General features: G+C 37.5%; 1 protein-coding gene across 3 annotated transcripts in view; it reads right to left on the bottom strand.

The window, feature by feature from the left end:
* LOC122743444 (CREB binding protein) overlaps nucleotides 1-21,211 on the bottom strand; it is a 170,181-nt gene that overhangs the window by 127,627 nt on the left and 21,343 nt on the right. For all 3 annotated transcript variants that reach the window (XM_043988398.1, XM_043988406.1, XM_043988414.1), the window contains one exon: nucleotides 12,800-13,518. In XM_043988398.1, the coding sequence (XP_043844333.1) occupies nucleotides 12,800-13,518 (719 nt within the window). The remainder of the gene's footprint in view (nucleotides 1-12,799; nucleotides 13,519-21,211) is intronic.

Genomic DNA, 21,211 nt, shown 5'->3' with positions numbered 1-21,211 from the left:
TATGTTCCTTTTTTGGGGGGGGTGGGTGGTGGGAAGAAATGTACCTTTCATAGAATAGAAGATTTTCAAGAATTTCTGATGAGAAGGCCAGAGCTGAGTAGGAACTTTGAAGTACAAAAACAAGAGTCCAGAAACACCTAGAAAGATAAGTTAATTTGAACAACTGGAAAGGGCTATAAGATTATTGTTAATATTCTAAAAGGAGAGAAGGAACAAGCATCCCTTAAGAACTTAGTGTTTTCGAGGCAGCTAGGTGGACCGGCAGATAAAGCAATAGCCCTGGATTCAGGAAGACCTGAGTTCAAATCTGGCCTCAGACACTTGACACTTACTAGCTGTGTGACCCTGGACAAGTCACTTAACCCTCACTGCCCCCACCAAAAAAAAAAAGAAAAGAAAGAAAAAGAAAAAAAAAGAACTTAGTGTTTTCAAAGGGTTTTGTGGGGGCTAAATAAAACAGAAAACCTGAGGGTATATTGGTTCTGTTGCACGGTTTTAAAAGGGAGGAAAAATAAGAAGGTAAGAGGAATACAGCAGTTTAAAAAGGAGTGGGACAGTATCAACAACATTGTGTGTTGATCAACTATGATAGACTTGATTCTTCTCAGCAATACAATGGTCCAAGATGGTTCCAGGGGACTCATGATGGAAAATACTCTCCAAATCCAGAAAAAAAAAAGAACTGCAGAATCTGGATGCAGATCAAACCATACTATTTCTACTGGGTTTTGTTGTTGTTGTTGTTTTTCTTTTTTGAGGATTTTTTCTTTTTGCCCTGATTCTTCTCTCATAACATGACTAATGCAGAAATATGTTTAATGTGATTGTACATATATAACCTATATCAGATTACTTGCTGTCTTGGGGAGGGGAGAGAGAAGGAAGGGAGGGAGAAAAATTTGAAACTAGAAATCTTATTTTAAAAAAAGTTGAAAACTCTCTAAGTGTAACTTGAAAATAATAAAATATTTATATGGAAAAAAAAGGAGTGGGAGGAGAGGAGAACTTGCTATTGTTTATAACTAGGGTAAGTGAGAAGTATATACAAATATGGAGGAAGGGGTGGGAGGAGAAGACATCAAATGACCATAGTCTTATCTTAAATGGACTAAGGACTGAACACACACACAAAAGTTTGGTGTAAAAATACACCAAGTTCAGGAGGCAGCTAGGTGGTGCAGTGGATAAAGCACTGTCCCTGGATTCAGGGGGATCTGAGTTCAAATCCAACCTCAGACTTACTAGCTGTGTGACCCTGAACAAGTCATTTAAGCCTCATTGCCCTGCCCCTCAAAAACCACAATACAACAAGTTCAAAGGGAAAGAAATAAGATGGGGTCTGGAGAGAAGAAAAGGGAAGGATTAAAAATAAAAGGAAAGGAAACTAAGGGATAGCAATAAACTGGCCAATGACTGAAAGAAACTGTGGCATGTTAATGTAATAGAATATTACTGCACTATAAAAATGTGAAAAGGGATGATTTCAGAGATTCCTTGGAAGTATGAAATGACAAGGAACAACAACTAAGAAAGGCATAGGAACTCTGATCAGTTTTTTGTTAGTTTTTCAGTCATTTTCAGTCGTGTCCAACTCCTCATGACCCCATTTGGGGTTTTCTTGGCAAAGATACTGGAGTGGTTTGCCATTTTTCTTCATCACATCACTTTACAGATGAGGAAACTGAGACAAACAGGATTAAGTGACTTGCCCAGAGTCACACAGTAAGAGTTTGAGGTCACACTTGAACTCGGGAAGATGTGTCTTCCAGATTCCAAGTACAGTGCTCTATCCACTATACCAGTCCAGAAGTACTCTAATCAAAGCAAACAAAACCACAGATACAAAGGAACTATAATTTTTGAACATGGCTACTTTGTAGGTTTGTTTTGTTTCTCTATGCCTTATTTGTTATAAGGATTATTTCTCCTGGTTTTAATTAAAAGATCAATTTAGGGAGGCAAAAAGAAGGCAACAAAAGCCCCCCCCCCCCCCCACACACACACACGGGTCACTGAAATATATATATTTTTTAAATGCACAGGATAAAGAAAAGAAGTTGAATACATTACCCTTTGACCCAGTAATACCATTACTAGGTCTATATCCCAAAGAGATCATAAAAAGGGGGAAAGGATCCACATGTACAAAAATATTTATAGCAGCTCTCTTTGTGGTGGCAAAGAACTGGAAATTGAGGGATGCTCATCAATTGGGGAATGTCTGAACAAGCTGTGGTTTGTGAATGTAATAGAATCCTATTGTGCTATAAGAAATGATGAGCAGGTAGATTTCAGGAAAAGCCTGAAAAGACTTAAGTGGACTGATGATGAATGAAGTGAGAAGAACCAGGAGAACATTGTACAAAGTAACAGCAGTACTGTGTAACAATCAGCTATGACAGACTTTGCTTTTCTCAGCAATACAATGATCTAAGACATTTCCAAAGGACTCATGATGGAAAATACTCCACATCCAGAAAAAGAACTGTGGAATCTGAATGCAGATTGAATCATACTATTTCTACTTTTTTGTTGTTTTTTTTTCTTTCTTGAGGTTTTCCCTTTTGTTCTGATACTTCTTTCACAACGTGACTAATGTGGAAATATGTTTAATGTGATTGTACATATATGACCTATATCAGATTGCTTTCTGTTTTGGAGAGGGAAAGAGAAAAATTTCGAAATCAAAATCTTATAAAAATGAATGTTGAAAATTATCTTTACATGGAAAAAATAAAATACTATTTTTAAAAAGTAACATGTTCAATTATATATAATTCTTAAACGAAGCAAAACATAACAGAATCACAGTTTCAAATAAAATCCTCTTTTGGGCTCTACTTTGTATATAGAAATACAGCTTTGTAAAGTAATGTTGTTTTAAGTTCAGAAAAAAAAAAGAAAGTACTGTTAAAGTCTTCAAGTTTCCAGCCCACTCTTCATGTTACCTGACTGGGAGGGGAAAAAGCACAGTAAATAGTATCAAAAGGAAGACAATTACCTAGTATTTAATAATCATTGACTGTGAATAGCAAAGTCACCAATGTCTTGTTCCTTTAGATCAGGCTGTTTTAAAGAGGGCATAACCTCAAGGTCATTTTTAGTATACTGATCCCTCTCCTCAAATTATCATACATTAACTTATTTGCTTATATGTTGTAGTTAAGAATGTAAGTTCCATATGGGTTTTAAAATACTGCTTTTCTTCTTCACTTTCTAGTCCCCACACCTAATAGTGCTTTACATATAGCACTTACATATAGCCAAGTGCTTAATAAATACCTATTAGATTAGAACCAATCACATTCTGACCAAAAGCTCTTAACCTGGCATCATCATACAATATAAATAAACTGGAATTTTAATCCAGTAACAAATATTTTTACTCTCCCAGAAGCATTCAATTTATATATTCAAATATATGCTCTTAGAACGCTCTCTTGACTCTTTCCTAATTAGACCATTGAGCACAAGTACAAGAACACTTAGCTACCATTAAGAAAAGGGAAATGATATTCTTCGAGAGAGAGCATAATACTTTCAATTCAATTGAATAAACATTTACTAGGCAACTACTACAGATATGGCAGTATATGTTATGTACTGGGGATACAAATACAATACTAAATAGTCCCTGCCCTCAAGAAGTTTACATTCTCCTGGTGGGTATAAGTATGCCAATAAGTAAATACAAGTTAATTTCAAGGAGACTGTGCTAACAACTGAATGATCAGTAATGTACCTCCTAAACATTTTCTCTATAGTAAAGATTCCCTTTCTTCTGCTGATCCTCATATGGCATGGTAAAGGTTCTACACCATTCTGGTTATCATGCTTGGGACATTCTTCTGCCAACCACCATACTTTATAAAATGTGGCAAATAGCTCTTTTATGTAACTTAAATCTTGGCAATATAGAGGGACTATATAATTTAACAAGTTACAAAATGGCTGCTTTTATTGGAAAAAATTCTCAAAACAAAGCCCCTTATTTCTGATTGTCTGCTACCTAATATTTTTTGTAACCTCTATTCTATGGCATTAACCCTAACAAGTTTTCCTCCTCCTCAGCATCTGATTTACACCTTCAAAAAATGAGCAAAATCACATAATGGAGGAAAATAACAACTCTAAAGGGCAAAGTGAGTTGTAAAATCAAACCAAAAAATGTTAAATACTGTAAAAAATTGTATAACCAGAGAATAATTATGGTGATCAGTCATCCTGTGTGTTTGTGATCACATTCTCCAAAAAGAACCAACCACAGAATGATAGAAGTGATGCAAGTGGAAAGTGGGATGGTTTTCAAGTCAAGAGGGCCTAGGTTTGAATATGTCACTTATTCCATGTCTGTTTCTTCACTATAAAAGTAGGAAGATTAGACTAACCAACTTCTCAAGTCCCTTCCAGCTCTAAATCCATAAACTTGTGATCATTTCATATATTCTCTCATTTGAAAGATAAGGAAGCGGGGCAGCTAAGTGGCACAGTGGATAAAGCACCGGCCCTGGATTCAGGAGTACCTGAGTTCAAATCAGGCCTCAGACACTTGACACTTACTAGCTATGTGATCCTGGGCAAGTCACTTAACCCCCATTGCCCCACCAAAAAAAAAGAAAGAAAGAAAGAAAGAAAGATAAGGAAGCAAGATGAGATACAAAGAAAAAAATTAACTAGTATCTATCCTGAAGATACTGCCTAAGGTAGGTAGGTAATGCAGTGGAATAGAGAGCTGGGCCTTTAGTCAGAAAGACTTGAGTTCAAATCCAGACTTAATAGCAGTGTAACCTTGGGTAAGTTATTTAATTTCTGTTTCCCTCAGTTTCCTTCTCTATAAAATAGGGATTGTAATAGCACTTAACTCCCAAAGTTGTTGTGAGGATCAAACGAGACAGTATCTGCAAAAAGCTTTAGCACAGTGCCTGTCCCAAAGATGGCACTACATAATGCTAGCTATTGTTGTTACTGTTACTGTTGTTATTATCATTGCCAATAATAACAATAATTTGAAGCTTAGCTAGCACAAAGACAGGTCTGAGACGATGTTTTTTCCTTTCCAACATGCTATATTCTCCACCCAGAAGAGTCTGTCATGAAGCTTGCTAAGTTTGGCTATAATTATTCAAGCTGAATATCAAGATTTCAAACTGAAAGCCAAACAATCTAAATTCAGTGGATTTCTGAATTTTATGTAAACCAGGAGTTTTTAAAAACTTTAAAAAAACATATTTAATATATTGATATATTTTAGTTCAATATAATTAATTTCCTTTGTAATTCTATGTATTATATTCTATTCATTTGAAAGCATTCTGAGAAAGGGTCTGAGACACCAAAAAAGGCTTTAAAAAACCTTGAATAAATAACTGCAGAAGAAGTTCATCATTTAAAGTAACCCTGAGTGTGACTAAAATGAATATATCTTTTGACCCAAAGTTCCACTGCTAGGAACATGCCATATGGAGATCAATGACAAAAAGAGAAGTACCACATACAACAAAATAGTTCTAGCAGTTCATTGTGTTGTAGAAAAGAACTGGAATCAAAGTAAATACTAATTAGTTAGGGAATGGCTAAGCAAATCTTGGCACATGAATACACTAATATGAGTATTACTTAACATATACAAAGACTACAACAATATAAATGGAGAGAACAACAATAATATGACAATCAAAACTGAATGCTGAGGGATTACCATGATCAAGCTTGGTCTCAAAGAAGTGATATGAGGGGCAGCCAGGTGGCAACAGTGGATAGAGCACTGGCCCTGGAGTCAGGAGAGCCTGAGTTAAAATCCACCTCAGACACTGGACACTTACTAGCTGTGTGACCCTGGGCAAGTCACTTAACCCTCCCTGCTCCCCCCCCCAAAAAAAAGGAATGTGGGTGGCCTAGAAAGTCCTTTTCAGGATGATACACACAATGGAAAGACTACAGTGCGAAAAAATGCTAGAAAGTGGGGTCGAAGAGGACCTGGATTCTAAACCTTGCTTTGCCACTGCCTATGTACCTTGGGCAAGTCCTCACACCTGTCTTGGGCCTCAGCTTCATTCTCTGTAAAATGAGGAGGCTGGATCAGATCACGAGTTTTTAACCTGGGATTTGGGAATGTGGGTGGGGGAACAAAATTACTTTTTTTTCTCCCACTAACTAAAATTTAGCATTTGTTCCAATTATTTAAAAATACTCTGAAGAGGAAAATTCATAGGCTTTGCTAAACTGCCTAAGGGGTCCAGGATCTCCCAATAAAAGGTTAAGAATCCCTGTAGTAAAAAAAAAAGAAAAGAAAAGAAAAGAAAAAATACCCCGGGGGCAGCTAGGTGGTGCAGTAGATAAAGCACTGGCCCTGGATTCAGGAGGACCTGAGTTCAAACCCAGCCTCAGACAAGACACTCACTAGCTGTGTGACCCTGGGCAAGTCACTTAATCCTCACTGCCCCAAGGGGGGGGGGGGCTGGGGGCTGGGAGAAGAATCCCTGTAGTTGCTGATACCCAAGGTCCTTTATAGCTATATTAATAATCTATATAGCAGTGGTCTCCTCTCCAAGGTCAAGGCTAAGGTACACTCAAAGTCATCAATTAATCAGTGAATGGTAAGACAGCAACAGCCAATTATGAGCTTGTCTCCAATATAACCATTATTGCTTAACTGTCCCCCTATTTGTCTCCTTCCACAATGGATACTCCAGTATTCACTGAGGAGTTGTAACTTAACTACAATTCAGGCCACACATTCAAAATTCCCTCCCGCCTCCATCCTCCCATCCTCCTTGGAAACAGTAAATAAGTAAGAATTAATAGGGGCAGCTAAGTGGTGCAGTGGATAGAGCACCAGCCCTGCAGTCAGGAGGACCTGAGTTCAAATTTGGCCTCAGATACTTAACACTTACTAGCTGTGTGACCCTGGGCAAGTCACTTAACCCCAATTGCCTCACCAAAAAAAACAAAAAACAACTAATACAATATCTCGGCCCCCCCCTCCCCCGCGGGACAGAGTAAGTGGAAAAGGATAAGCAAACACAAATTTCAATCTACATTATAGACCTAATAAAGGTATCTTTCCACTAAAATCCACCCCTCTTCTAAATTTCCCTTTTTCTATAGCGGGTACCACCATCCTTCCAGCCATCCATTTTCTTCCCAACCTTGCTATTATCCTCAATTTCTTATCCCACACATACAACCAATTGTTAAGTCTTGATTCTACCTCCACAATACTGATCATAAAGATCACCTTCTCTCCACTCAACAAACACCATCCTAGTTCAGGTTCCTCATCGCCTCTCCCCTGAAATATTACAATGGCCTCCTAACTGACTCATGTCTCTTATTCTCCACACAGGTGCCACAGTGAATTTCCTCAAGCATAGATCCATGTAGTCACTACTCTACTCACACTCCAGTGAGTGGCTCCCTATTGACTCCAGGATCAGCTATCAATTCATCTTTATCATCCCTCTTAATTCCTATTTTTTTTGTTTAAAACACACATAATTATGAGTATAGTGGCATATGTATAGAAATAAATAGATAAATATTGGGGGTGGGTGCTCGAAAATTCTTCACTGGTAAAAGTGATCAAAAAATTTGAAACTTCTGCCTTAAGAGAAACTCACTATTTAACCATTTTTAGGTTTTGGGCTTTTTCAAAAAAAATTCTTAATATAGGACTAAACTTAAACATTGTCAAGGAAAATTTTGGTACATGAATTTAAGGAAAGTAAACAAAGCTAGGAAAACAATATATACAAGAACTACAATAATGTAAATGCAAAGAACAAAACAATCAAAATTAAATGCTGCGAAAGTATAATAAAAAAGCTTGATCCCAAAGAAGACATAAGAAACCATCTCTTCTAGCTCCTTTGCAGAGATGTGGATCCAGGAGTTACTGAATATACATAAAGCTAAGTACCAATTAGTATAAATAATGAATCCCAAATCCCATGAAGTAGAAACATTATTCAAAAATCACACTGCATATTTCTATTGATAACCAATATGGTAAGCGATAATCATAGTTTATCTCATTTAAACTTTGAATAGTGAGTGAGAATTTTAACACATGCAACTACTTCACCACTGGATTCACTACCCTCATTAATCTGGACCTAGCTATTCTGTCAGACTCTTTCAATGTTTTTCAACTTTTTCATTTGGTTTAACCAAACCCCTTTTTCTTTTCTTCCTTTAAAAAAACAACAACTCTCTGTTAAAAGAGAGGGCTGGGGGGGGAGGGGCAGGAGAGAAGGCAGAGAGAAAACAGGCAATGTGAAAAAAAATATATTAAAAATTGAGGGAGGGTGGGGGGCAGAGCGGGGATGAGACTCAGCTACTACTTCTGAGTCAGAGTAGCTAACCAAGTTCTGACTCCATCTTATTAGATTATTGTATAATCCTTCTCTCTCCGGATTCCAGAAGAAGTGTATACCATACTTCATCAAAAGCTTTGTTAAAATCTAACTATCCACAGGGGCAGCTAGATGGCGCAGTGGATAGAGCACCTGCCCTGGATTCAGGAGTGTCTGAGTTCGAATCCAGCCTCAGACACTTAACACTTACTAGCTGTGTGACCCTGGGCAAGTCACTTAACCCCAATTGCCTCACACACACACACACACACACACACACACACACACACACACACACACACACAAATCTAACTATCCACAACATTTCCCTTATTCACTAGTTTAAGTAACCCTGTAAAAAAGGAAATGAAGTTTGCCTGCCATGAAAGTCTGTTGTTCATAAAGCAATTACTGCTTCTCTCTCTAGATATTCACCTAGCATCCCTGTAATGAACCCTTCTAGAATTTCCCCAGGAATAAAAGTCAAAATCACTGGCCTATAGAGATTATTTTCTTTCTTTTTTTGAAAATCAGCTTATTTTCCCTTCTTCAATCTTGCAATCTCTATTTTCCACAATCTTTCTAATATCACTGATAGTGGCTCAATGATCACATCTGCCAGTTCTTTCAAGACTTGTTCATCTGGGCAAGGTGACGTGAATCCTAATAAATGTCTGTTGATTGATCATACCTCTATTACTCAGACACTGGGATTACTCACCTATAACCTGTGTAAGATTATTACAATTACTTGTAGGTCCTGGATATCAACAAAGGGGTTAATTACATTAGCAACAAAATAATAATAGTTACCATTTATACCATGTTTCTATGTGTCAAGCACTATGCTAAGGACTTTACAATTATTATCTTATTTGATCCTTGCAATAACCCAGGAAGGTCGAAGCTATTACCATCCTCATTTTACAGATGAAAAAACTGAGGCAAACAGAGTTAAATACTTTGCCCAGGACCACACAACCAGTGTCTAAAGCTGGATTTGAATTCGGATTTTCCTGACTCCGGATCCAGCACTCTATCCACTATGTCACCCAGTTGTCCCCAAATGGGTTTTGCTTTGTCATCTCCCACCATGCCCAAAATTTAAAAGGATCTAGAATATTAGAGGGAGAACCAGCAAATGGCAAATTTTTAAAACCCCAACCATTCATATGTCCCTCACGACAGGCAGGAAAATCACTAACAATAATTTAAATGAGAAGAAATAATAAAATTCAATGGCATGAAATTATAATGATTAAGCTTGGCCCCACTTCTTTGCAGGGGAAAGGGAGTACTGCTGTAGTGCACTGTACATACTGTTGGCTGTTAGTTTTGCTGAACTGCTTAAGTTTCCTCATTCTTTGTTATAACTTCAGGTTTTTTGAAGAAAATAGGATGGGGAAGAGGGAACATATACATTTGGAAATCAAGGTAACAAAGACAGAAATGACAATAAAAATTGAATGAGTATTTTAAAGGATCTGTTTTAACTCTTAATTCGTTACTTTTAGAAGGCCAGGAACTTCTTCCTACACCAAAAGAGCAATTTCCACACATTTTTCACAATAACAAAAAATAAGTATCCTTAGAGAGCGCATTTTGTAAATCTAAAATGCCATTTTAGGGGGCAGCTAGATGGCACAGTGGATAAAGCACAGGCCCTGGATTCAGGAGTACCCGAGTTCAAATCCGGCCTCAGACACTTGACACCTACTAGCTGTGTGACCCTGGGCAAGTCACTTGACCCCCATTGCCCCGCCAAAAAAAAAAATGCCATTTTAACAACGTTTAATGTAGTATTTAACACATCCTTTTTTTTAAATTGCTCCATTCAGAATTCCCTGGCTTCCCAGAAGGATTAAAAAATTCCTTCCGAGGAAGAATAAATCTCTTTCACCCACGTGTTCATAGCCTATCAGAAAGTTCTCCCACCAGGTTTAGACATTTCCTTTTGCAATTTGACTTCTGTCCCTACCAGCATACTAAAACTGCTCTGCAAATTAAATACCTTTTAAAAAAACAAAAACGTTCTTTATCCTTATAGCTCTACAGATTTTTACCCTTCTGAACAACCTCTCCTACTAAGTACCCTTTCTTCTCTGTTGTTCAGAGGCCATACTCTTGTGATTCTCTTCTTACCCACTTCTCTTTTGCAGATTCTTCCCCTGCTCCTTAAAGTTGATCAATCTTTATACCTCTTCTCTTTCCAAACCATAACCCTTAACAATCTCATTCAATCCCAAAGCTAAGCAGATGACTCCCAAATGTGATCCAGCTCTAAACTTGATCTCTCTCTTGGGCTCTAGATTCCTGAATATTCCACCAGTATTTAAAACTTGACATGTTCAAAGCCTACCCCACCATCCTCCCCTCCTAAATTTGCTCCTCCTAACTTCACCATTCACCCAGGGTTCCAAGTTTCTAATTTTGGTTGTGTCTTCATCTCTCCCTTTTGATCATCTTTCAAATTCCGTTACCAACCAAGTCTGGCAATTCACCGATTTACATCACAATGTACCAAAATTACCAAACTATACCTCTACATCTCATCTCTCTCCCTGCTACCACCACTCTAATACAGGCCCTCATTACCATCCATCTGAGATACTTAAGAACCTCCTAAGAATTTTCCTACTTCCACTCTATCTATTCAATGCACCCTTAGTTATGCTGGCAGACTAACCTTCCTTATGTACAATTCTAACTGGCTTAATCCTCTGCTCAAAAATCTTTGGTAGCTTCTTATTGCACACCAAGACAAAGTTCAAACTTCACACAAAACTCTCCACAGTATAGCACTGCCCTCAACTTGCAGTTCTATCTCATGTTACTTCTCTCCATAAAAGCTATACCCTAAACGTAACTACCTTCTTCGCTATGCATTGGCAATGTCTCATCTTTGACTCAGTGTTCCTTTATGTCTGAAAGGTCCTCCCCTTCCTCTATGGCTGAATTCCTACCTATCCTTTCAAGTCCAACTGAAATGTGACACTGAGCAGATCAAACGGGCTCTCGATTTCCTCATCTGTAAAATGAGAGAATTAAGACTAGTTGATTTGTAAGGTCTCTCTTAGCTTTAAATTCTAGAAAATAGCACTTCGGGGACAGCTACATGGCTCAGTGGATAAAGCACCAGCCCTGGATTCAGGAGGACCTGAGTTCAAATCTGGCCTCAGACACTTCACACTTACTATCTGTGTGACCCTGGGCAAGTCACTTAACCCTCAATGCCCCACAAACAACACCCCCCCCCCAAGCCCAACAAAAACAAAAAAAAGAAAATAGCACTTCTTCCATTCTTCATGTAGTCTTCTGGAAGCCCCCATGTCAATGACATCCTCCAAATCTCTCACAGAAGCAGAAGAAATAGTGTAGCATTGTGGACAGAAAGTTAGCTTGAGATCCAGGAAGCTGTAAGTTCAAGTTCTGCCTCTTAACAAATACTGGCTGTGACTCTGAGCAAATCACTTAACTTCTTCATGCTCTAAGTCAGGGGTATCAAACTCAAACAGAAAGGGATATTGACTTAGAAAGAAGCATACTGAGAAAGTCATAAATTAACATCATCCATATTGTATGTATTTTGTTAAGCATTTCCCAATTACATTTTAATCTGATTCAGGCCATATTTGGGAGTTTTTTGGGCCACAGTGGAAAGTTTTTCACCTCTACTCTAGGCAGGCAACTCTCTAAATACAAATTTGAGAGGTGTCAACTTGCATTGGCAGAGGGAATTTCTGCATTACTCATCAATGAAATCACTGATCCAGTGCCTATCCCTATTCTTATTCCCAACCTCTCAAGTTTCAAAGCTTTCTAAATCAATTGAGTACTACAGTCTATTAAAGTTACCTTTGTTTGTACCTTATCCCCCCACCATAAAGTAAGTTCCAGGAGAGCTGGGACCATGGCCTTTAAGGTTCCTTCCAGATCTAAATCTATGATCCCATCTTTGCTTTACCTAGACTTTGTTAACTTGCCCTGCACCTACATGGTGTTCTGTACAGAGCTGATTCTAAATAAATCTTTACTGCATTTTGAACACCTGACTAAATTAACAAGAAAATTTCAAATACAATGTATATCCGGCATTTGGGATGCCGCCATTAGTCATTGTGCAAGAACAGCATCAGTACAGTTATATTCAAAACCTACCATAACATCACAAAACCCCTACTAGAACACCATTTGACCAACTGCTCATGTTGTAAGTCATATGGGAAACAACAATCTGAACTGCTGCTTGAGCCCTAGCAATTTTAGTTTTCCTGCATCTTCTCAGTATAGTCCTGTTGATTACTGCATATGTATATATACTATTCCTCTGAAATAGTCTCCAGTAAAAATATTCAGGTAAAATTGCTTTTTCGCAAAACCAGCTACTTGTGAATAAGCCATGCCAGTACAGAGAGAATTAAAACTACATAAGGACATACACTTACCTTTGTCATGGCTCCTGCCTGTGCTGTGTTCAATCCTGCATGACCAGCCATTTGTGGTGAAACCTGGGTCAGAGTCTCTGCCAGCACACTGCCTGCATTCCCTGGCATGGCAGGAGCAGAATACTGCATCCCAGCTCCTCTTCCTCTTCCAGCTGCACCGAGAGATCCATTCATTACCTGCCCCTGGCCTTGCTGGGGCTGATTCATTAAACTATGGCCAGAGTTACTATTAAGAAGGCCTTGGTGAGTCTGATTAAAATTAGCATTCATGCAGATCCCAGGTCCAGTCTGTGATGTAGCAGGGCTGCTAGTCACCAACCCCACTTGTTTTTGTGCTTGAGAGTTCAGTGCTTGTGAAGCAGGGGGTGTAGGTCCAGAGGTGTTAGTGGCCTGCTTTGGCAGGCTTGATGCTGAAGAGTCTCCCTGATTCAGAGGGCTCTTGCCCATGGCACCTAGATTAGCAATATTAGCACTGTTCGGCTGCCCTTGGGCCTGGCTACCAATTCCTTGCTGGACAGGGCTATTGGAGTTCACATTTCCTATTCCTGGATTTAGACTAGAGCCACTGCCTCCTCTCAGAAGTTCTGAGAGTTGTTTGTGTTTGGAAGCTGCATCTGGAGGAACAAGGTTCCCACTACTGTTTAAAAGACTTAATTCTCCACCATTGGGGATCAGCTCATCAGGAAGATCATTTTCTAAGTCAAACAGTGACCCAAAATCTAGAAATTAAACAGAAACAGGTATGAAAAACTAAGTAACAATAAATTTCATGAAATAATTATATTTTTCTACAGTTTTTACTATATAATCTTTTACTATAGTTTTCTGTTGGATGGAATACTAAAAAATTTTGAACAGTCTTTTACATTTTCTAGACACTCATGTCACCATTTAAAAAATATATATAGTTCAAGATATCTATTACATTGCTTAGTCACATTTAAACATGTTATATTTCTTGAATTATTTTAGACACTTCAGAGATGGTACCCTCCCTCCAAGCAAAGTTGACCAAATCAGGAAAATTACAATCCCCAAAACAAACAGTAGAAAGTACTATACAGTCATTTCATTTGGTATATTGATAATCTTAGTTATAACAAGATTGTCCTGAGATTTTCCCAATCCTATCCTGTCACTCACCCACAAGTGATCCCAGCTCCCCTTTCACAAGGATCAGAGAGAACTGATTAAAAGGATTCAAAGGCAAAGAGAACTTTCCCACTATCTTGGCACAATCTCAACTCTTTGAATTGTTATATGTGTACATGTACACGTGCGCGCGCGTGCACACACACACAGTTACTAAGCCTTGTCCTACACCTTTTTAGACATGAAAATACCATATTTTTAAAATAACTATTAAAAAAGGATTAGACATTCAAACTATTTAGACCTGTATATTTCTTCACAATTATAGCAACATTAAATGTTATTATTTAGAATTCTGATATTTAAAATGCTTTCTTATCCAAAATACTGCATAGCAATAATACATTGGGAATCTAGTCAAGGAAGAATAAAGTTTTTTCAGCACCCTACTTCCTTAACTCATTACTATACTACTCCAAAAATTGTCCCCTCCCCCATCATTTCCAAACTATCTTTCAGATGCTTGAAATTTTTGTTTTATTCTTCTTTAAGAATTTGCAGATGCTCCCCAATAGTTACTGACACTTAAATCTTTTCTTGCTAAGGGAGAAATGTCTGAAGAGTCATTTCTTTCCAGAATCCATGATTAATAGAAGCAAAGGTAAACATATATTTCCAAAACATATTTCTCAAACAATACCATAACTGATTTTACTTTTTAAAGAATGTTTTACCCTAGAGATACAAATACTATTCAAAGTCTATTCAGATCTAAAAAACACATCTAACATATTTCTTCACCTCTACTCTCTGTTAACAATACTGAGCAAATTTAAGACAGAACATGCCAATGATAATTTTTTTTCAAACATTAGACCAATGTATTAAATGAGAAACTATGGCTTGAATTATAGAAAGCAGAAAGTTTCCAAGATTCAAGATTCAAGACTGAAGGTAACCTCTAAAAATTCCAAGGTAATATTCAATTTGATGTTGCTACAACCAAGTGCCCAAGATGTGGCTCTAACATCTAGTACAAAGGTTCCAAATATTTTTTTTTCATTCCTACAAAACCTCATTTACAACAAGTTGAAATCTAGAGCCAATACTGATCTTTTAAAAACCATCATGGAGCTTTTGGTTTTGTTTTGTTTTTTTTCTGGTAAAACTTAGTTTTAAATATTTTGCGCAATTTCATACTAGGACTTATCATTTGGCCCTTTCACCAAGTGAACTATATCTCCATCTTGAACAGAAAGTTTCCCCATCTTTTGATCTTGACAGCAGTAAAGTTGGAGAGTTCTGACAAGGTAGTTAGTAAATAATGACAGCATGTGGTTTTCAACTTTACATATGAAGGTGGAAAAGTACTTGATCTTCAAGGACTTTTAGAGAGGTAAGGAGAAGAAAATGAGCAGTAGGACTCAACCACTGCAATTCCTATTATACACAAGGGGAAAAGTCTTTCATGAACTGACATAAAATGATACCTCATTTTTTAACCTAGGGAACAACCTACAGATAGAGAGAGACCCGGTATCAAAGGCAGGTATACCTCCATAATACCAAAGGTAAGAGCTATTTTTTTAAAGGGTTGTTTTTTTTTTTGGGGGGGGGGTAAGAGCCATTTTTAATACTATATGAATACATTCAAAATCAACTCTAACTTAAACCAATAAATCCATTACCTACAGGTAGAAAACCCCAATTTTAATCATCCTGCAAAGACAATTTCCACATCATGGTAGCAGACACAGAAGTATAGGATGTGGCTGTCAATCAATAAGAAAAAGCATTTATTAAGTGCTTACTATGTGCCAGGTATTAACCACTCTCCAAGCAAATACATGTGACAAATTAAGCAGGCAATCAGTGACTTTTTGCAATGTGTCTAACCGTAAAGTCACCTACAAAACCATCACTTCACAAAAGAGATTTTTCATTTTGTGAGAAGTGAATACTCTCTTAAGGTAGTCAAAAAGTTTAGATTTGGATAGTCTTTATATTTAGATTTGGATGAAAAAAAGAATTGTTCTTAACGTATGAGCAGTTGAGAGAACTGTTTTGTTTTTTGGTTTTGGGGGGGCTTTTTGGGCAAAAGCATGCAATAAACAAAAACTATGAAATTAGTTAATGTCCTGTTTATCATATTGTCTATTGGCCAAAAGATATACTAGAATACTGTCATGCTGAAAAATGCTCAAAACTTAAGAAAAATTTCAGTAACAAAGTAGTAATACTGATTTGAATTGCTTGGAAGCATGGGAATATCTCCTGTGATTACTAGAAAATTTATAAAACCACTAGTATTAATCAAGTTGCTTCTCTAGTCAGAGCTTTGAACTATTCATCTCAAAAAGGTTAATTTCTACTTTTTTCTCTTAACACAGAAACTGAAGGTGGAACATGTTTCTATAGAAATACAAAGGTAGGAAGTGCGATGATTTGCATACTAATCAAAAGATCCAAGGAACTAATGTAAAAACTTTACAGACAAACAAACAAAAAAAAAGATGACTAAAAGGAGTAGCAAAGAGAGTCAAAGTCTTAAAAGTTTTCCCTTCACAATTAGTAACTAACCTCTACTCACCCTGAATCATATTCCATATGTATTTGTGTGTGTGTATGTGTATATATATATATATATATATATATGCCTTCCCCTCGCCCCCTTTACCATTTTATTAATCTTTTTTCTTTTCTTTACATCAATGTTACCTCCCAACAACTCCCCTTAGGCACAGAATCCTTCCCTTGTAACACAAACACAATCAAACTTCTCTGCCAAGAAGCAAGAGGTAGGTATACTTCACCATCAGTTCTCTGAAGAAAAAAAGTCATTGCATTACTGAGAATTCTGAAGTTTTTCAATTTTGATTTCCTTTACATTATTAACATCAACCTTCTTCACTAAAGACTGTTCTAACAATCAGCCATAAAAGATATATGCTATGGCTACCTTTTATTCAGTGGTAAGACCTAGAAATATAAAGAGAAAAAAATAGTGCCTTATCCTCGAGTAGTTTATCATATTCAGACTCTAAAGCTAAAGTCTGGGCAATTTAAAAACTAATACCTTGACAAAAATTTATTAAACACAAACAAACTATGTGCCATGTGCTGTGCAAGCAGAGAATATAAAGTAAAGCAACAACCAGTCCTTACTCTCAAGGAGCTCATGGTCTGATGGGGAAGACAACATGCAAACAACTACGTATAAACATACTACACACAAGATAAATTGAAAACAATCTCAGAGGGAAGGAACTAAGAATAAGGAGAACTGGAAAAGGCTTCTTGCAGAAGGTAGGACTTTAACCCAGACTAACTTGAAGCCAGGAGACAAGGGAAATAAGGATGGAGAGTTTCAGGCATGCAAGATAGCCAGTGAAAATGCCCAAGAGTTGAGAGATGGAGTGAAGTTATAAGACTTATAAACGAAAGGAAGATAGAGGCCAGGTCATGAAGAGCTTTAAAAGTTGAACTGAGGATTTAATATCTGATCCTGGAGCCACTAAAGTTTATCAAATATGGTGATCACATACATAGTCACCACCCTGCACTTTAGGAAGATCAATTTGACTGCTGAGCAAAGGATGGAGTAGGGGAAGAATTGAGACAGAAGTCCAATTGTAAATCTATTACAGAGAAGGCCAGGCATGAAGACGGTAAGAGCCTGTACCAGAGTAGTGGCAGTGTCAGAGGACAGAAAGCAGCCTATGCCAGAGATGTTAATAAAGTACCTGACTGTAATGTTTTACATAATTGCCCATGTATAATCTACATCTGATTGCTTACTGCCTCGGGGAAGGGGGAGGGGAGGGAGGGAAGGAAGGAAGCATGGAACAAGGAACTCAAAACTTTAAATAAAAACTTTTATTATTTTTTTTAAAAAGAAAGTACCTGACTGGACAGAAGTGAGGAATAGAAGAGAGTGAAACCAAGGTGGAGCCTGGATGACCTACTAGGTAATGATCTACAAAAACAATCGAGCAAACATCCCTCTTCTCTGCATAGTGACAGGGGACTACTACTGGGTAGAATGTTTGCATACACTGTTATACATGTTACTCTTATATATATTTTGTTATCCAAAACTTTATCAAGTGACATTCTTAACTGCTTTTCTTCAATTTGGAGGAATGGAAGTTATTTCTGAAAATAATTATGAGGGGGGGAAAAAGCATTAATAAAACTTTTTTGTTGTTACAGATGCGGAGGTGGTAAGGGAGTAGAAGTAGGCAGAAATATTTTATAATAATAGAGATCTGGATATGAATCCGAACTCTGAGACATACTAGCTATGTGGCCTTAAGCAAGTAGCTTCTTTTCTCTGTTCTTCAGTATCTTCATCTATCCTGACATTCTGACCCTATGTAACTCACGGAGCTGTTGTGAGAAAAGTGCTTTTACAAAATCTAGAGAGAAGCCTAGGATAGTGGATTAGAGATCTGGAAAGACCTGAGTTCAATTCCCATTTGTGACAAGACTGTGATCCTAGGCAAGTAATTTAACATCTCAGTACCCCCAGGCAATTCCCTAAAACTATAAATTTCAGAATAGTAGAGATCTGCATTGGCAGAAAAGGTTTCTCCAAGAGATGGAGTTTCACAGATGTAGATGAAAAGAAACAGTACAGATATATGAGCTTTTAATAAATATAGGAAAACCTGAAATAATGTTGCCAAACAAGGTCATTTCACAGTATCATATATTACCAACCACATATCACAGAACTTTGCTATAACAATCATTTATACCATGAGCAAAATGGGGAAAATATATATCTATAGTACCTAACTACAAGGTCACTGTCAAAGGTTCAAATGAGAATTATGAAAAGAGATGTGAAAACTTTAAAGATATATAGACATGTATTTTGTGTGTGTGTGTGTGTGTGTGTGTGTGTATAGTCAGTAGTTACTGCTGCTACTATTATTTTTATTATTACACTAATTGCCTTCTGCCACCATGTTGTTTGATACAATCAATATTAAGTGGAATGTGCCTGTATTTTAATCATGGAACAACATCTAAATTTTGGTATTCTCTCACTCTTTTTTCTTCTATAGCTAGATTCTTTATTAAAATGTTTTTGGTTTTTTCTTCCTTGTAATTTCCTATTTTCCTTTGTCTTTGATTCTCACTTCTGACCAAAACAGCAAAATGTTATTTCTACTACAACACAGGCTACTAAGTATTTCTCTCAAGTAATTTTGTCGCTTTTGTTGGGGGGGGGGGTTGTTTGTTTGTTTGGGGGTTTTTGCGGGACAATGAGAGTACAGTGACTTCCCCAGGGTCATGCAGTTAGTTCAAGTGTCTAAGGCCTGATTTGAACTCAGGTCCTCCTGACTCCAGGGCCAGTGCTTTTTCACTGTGCCACCTAGCTGCCCCCTCTCTCAAGTAATTTTGAAAGGTATCTTTATTTTGAAAGGTATCTTTATCTGTCCTGGGAAAGCTAACTGAAGTTCTGTTCCTTAGTAAAATGTAGCTGAAAAATTTAAGTTAATCAAGGGCACACTGTATACTTAAAACATCCTTTTCAATGGTGGGCCATAATTGGTAAGATAGGCCTCAGCTAAATCCAAAATTGTTCCTTGCAACAGTTAAAAATAAAATGGTTACATCAATAAAAGTTTTACATTGTGACTGGGTTGTTTGTAAATGAACTAGATAGAGCCTAAGCATTGTAACCATGTCACTCCCATACTCAAAAAACTCCAATGGCTCCCTTTTACCTCTAGGAATAAATATAGACTCCTCTGATTATTTTTTTTGGTGGGGCAATGAGGGTTAAGTGACTTGCCCAAGGTTACACAGCTAGTAAGTGTCAAGTGTCTGAGGTCATATTTGAATTCAGGTCCTCCTGAATCCTGGGTTGGTGCTTTATCCACTGCTCCACCTAGCTGCCCCCTGATGTACTTTAAAAATCCTTCAAATGCCAACTTCCCTTTGCAGAAGTAGTAGTTCACAGTGTGGTCAGATTTTTAAAACTGATTTTGCTTACTTTTTCCCTCTTCTATTTTAAAAAACATTTGTTGTTTTAAGGGATGGCTCTCTGGAAGGGGTGTAGGGGAGGGAGGAGGGATATAAGGGAAATGTAGATGATGTAAAAACAAAGCTATCAATAAAAATTTACTTTAAGGGGCAGCTAGGTGGCGCAGTGGATAGAGCACTGGCCCTGGAGTCAGGAGTACCTGAGTTCAAATCCGGCCTCAGACACTTAACACTTACTAGCTGTGTGACCCTGGGCAAGTCACTTAACCCCAATTGCCTCACTTAAAAAAAAATTTACTTTAAAATAATTAAGCCCTTGGAATTCTATTGTGCTGTAAGAAATGATGAGCAGGCAGATTTCAGAGAAACCTGGAAGGACTTGCATGAACTGAAGATGAGTGAGATGAGCAGAACCAGGAGAACACTGTACACAGTAACATCAACATTATGTGTTGATCAACTGTAATAGACTTGATTCTTCTCAGCAATACAACAGTACAAGACAGTTCCAAAGGATTCATGATGGAAAAGGCTCTCCAAATCCAGAAAAAAAAAAAAGAACTATGGAATATGGATGCAGATTGAACCACACTATTTGGGGGGGGGGAGCGGCAGGCAATGGGGGTTAAGTGACTTGCCCAGGGTCACACAGCTAGTAAGTATCAAGTGATTGAGGCCGGATTTGAACTCAGGTACTCCTGAATCCAAGGCCAGTGCTTTAACCACTGCGCCATCTAGCTGCCCTGAACCACATTATTTCGTTTGGTGCTATTGTTTTTCTTTTTTGAGGTTTCTCCCTTTTGCTCTGAATCTTCTTATAACATGACTAATGCAGAAATAGGTTTAATGTTATTGTACATATATAACATATCAGATTACTTGATGTCTTGGGGAGGGAGAAAAATTTGGAACTAGAAATCTTATAAAAACAAATGTTGAAAACTATCTCTACATGTAATTGGAAAATAATAAAATACTTTTATAATTTAAAAAAAATTAAGTCCTTCACAAACTGGCCTCAACCTACCTTTCCAAACTTATTGCATATTAATTCCCCTCCATGGACACTGAAGTCCAGCCAGTCCAAATTAGTCTTTCAACTTTTATTAATAGGTGGCATTCTGTCTCTCATCTTTATACCTTTTCATGACCTATCTCCCATATATGGAATGAACTCCATCATCTCAACCCCTTAGAACAGGGACACTGAAAAGTTTCCTTAAAGGCTAAACCCCAAGCAACATTTCCTATATGTCCCAGCTAATTTGTGCCTTTACCTGAAAATCACGTGGTATCTATTTTGTACAGTATATACCTATACAT

Source organism: Dromiciops gliroides, chromosome 1, assembly GCF_019393635.1.
Source record: "Dromiciops gliroides isolate mDroGli1 chromosome 1, mDroGli1.pri, whole genome shotgun sequence".
Taxonomy (NCBI): domain Eukaryota; kingdom Metazoa; phylum Chordata; class Mammalia; order Microbiotheria; family Microbiotheriidae; genus Dromiciops; species Dromiciops gliroides.
The sequence above is the reverse complement of the archived record's forward strand: the minus strand, read 5'-3'. Positions and strand labels throughout refer to the sequence as shown.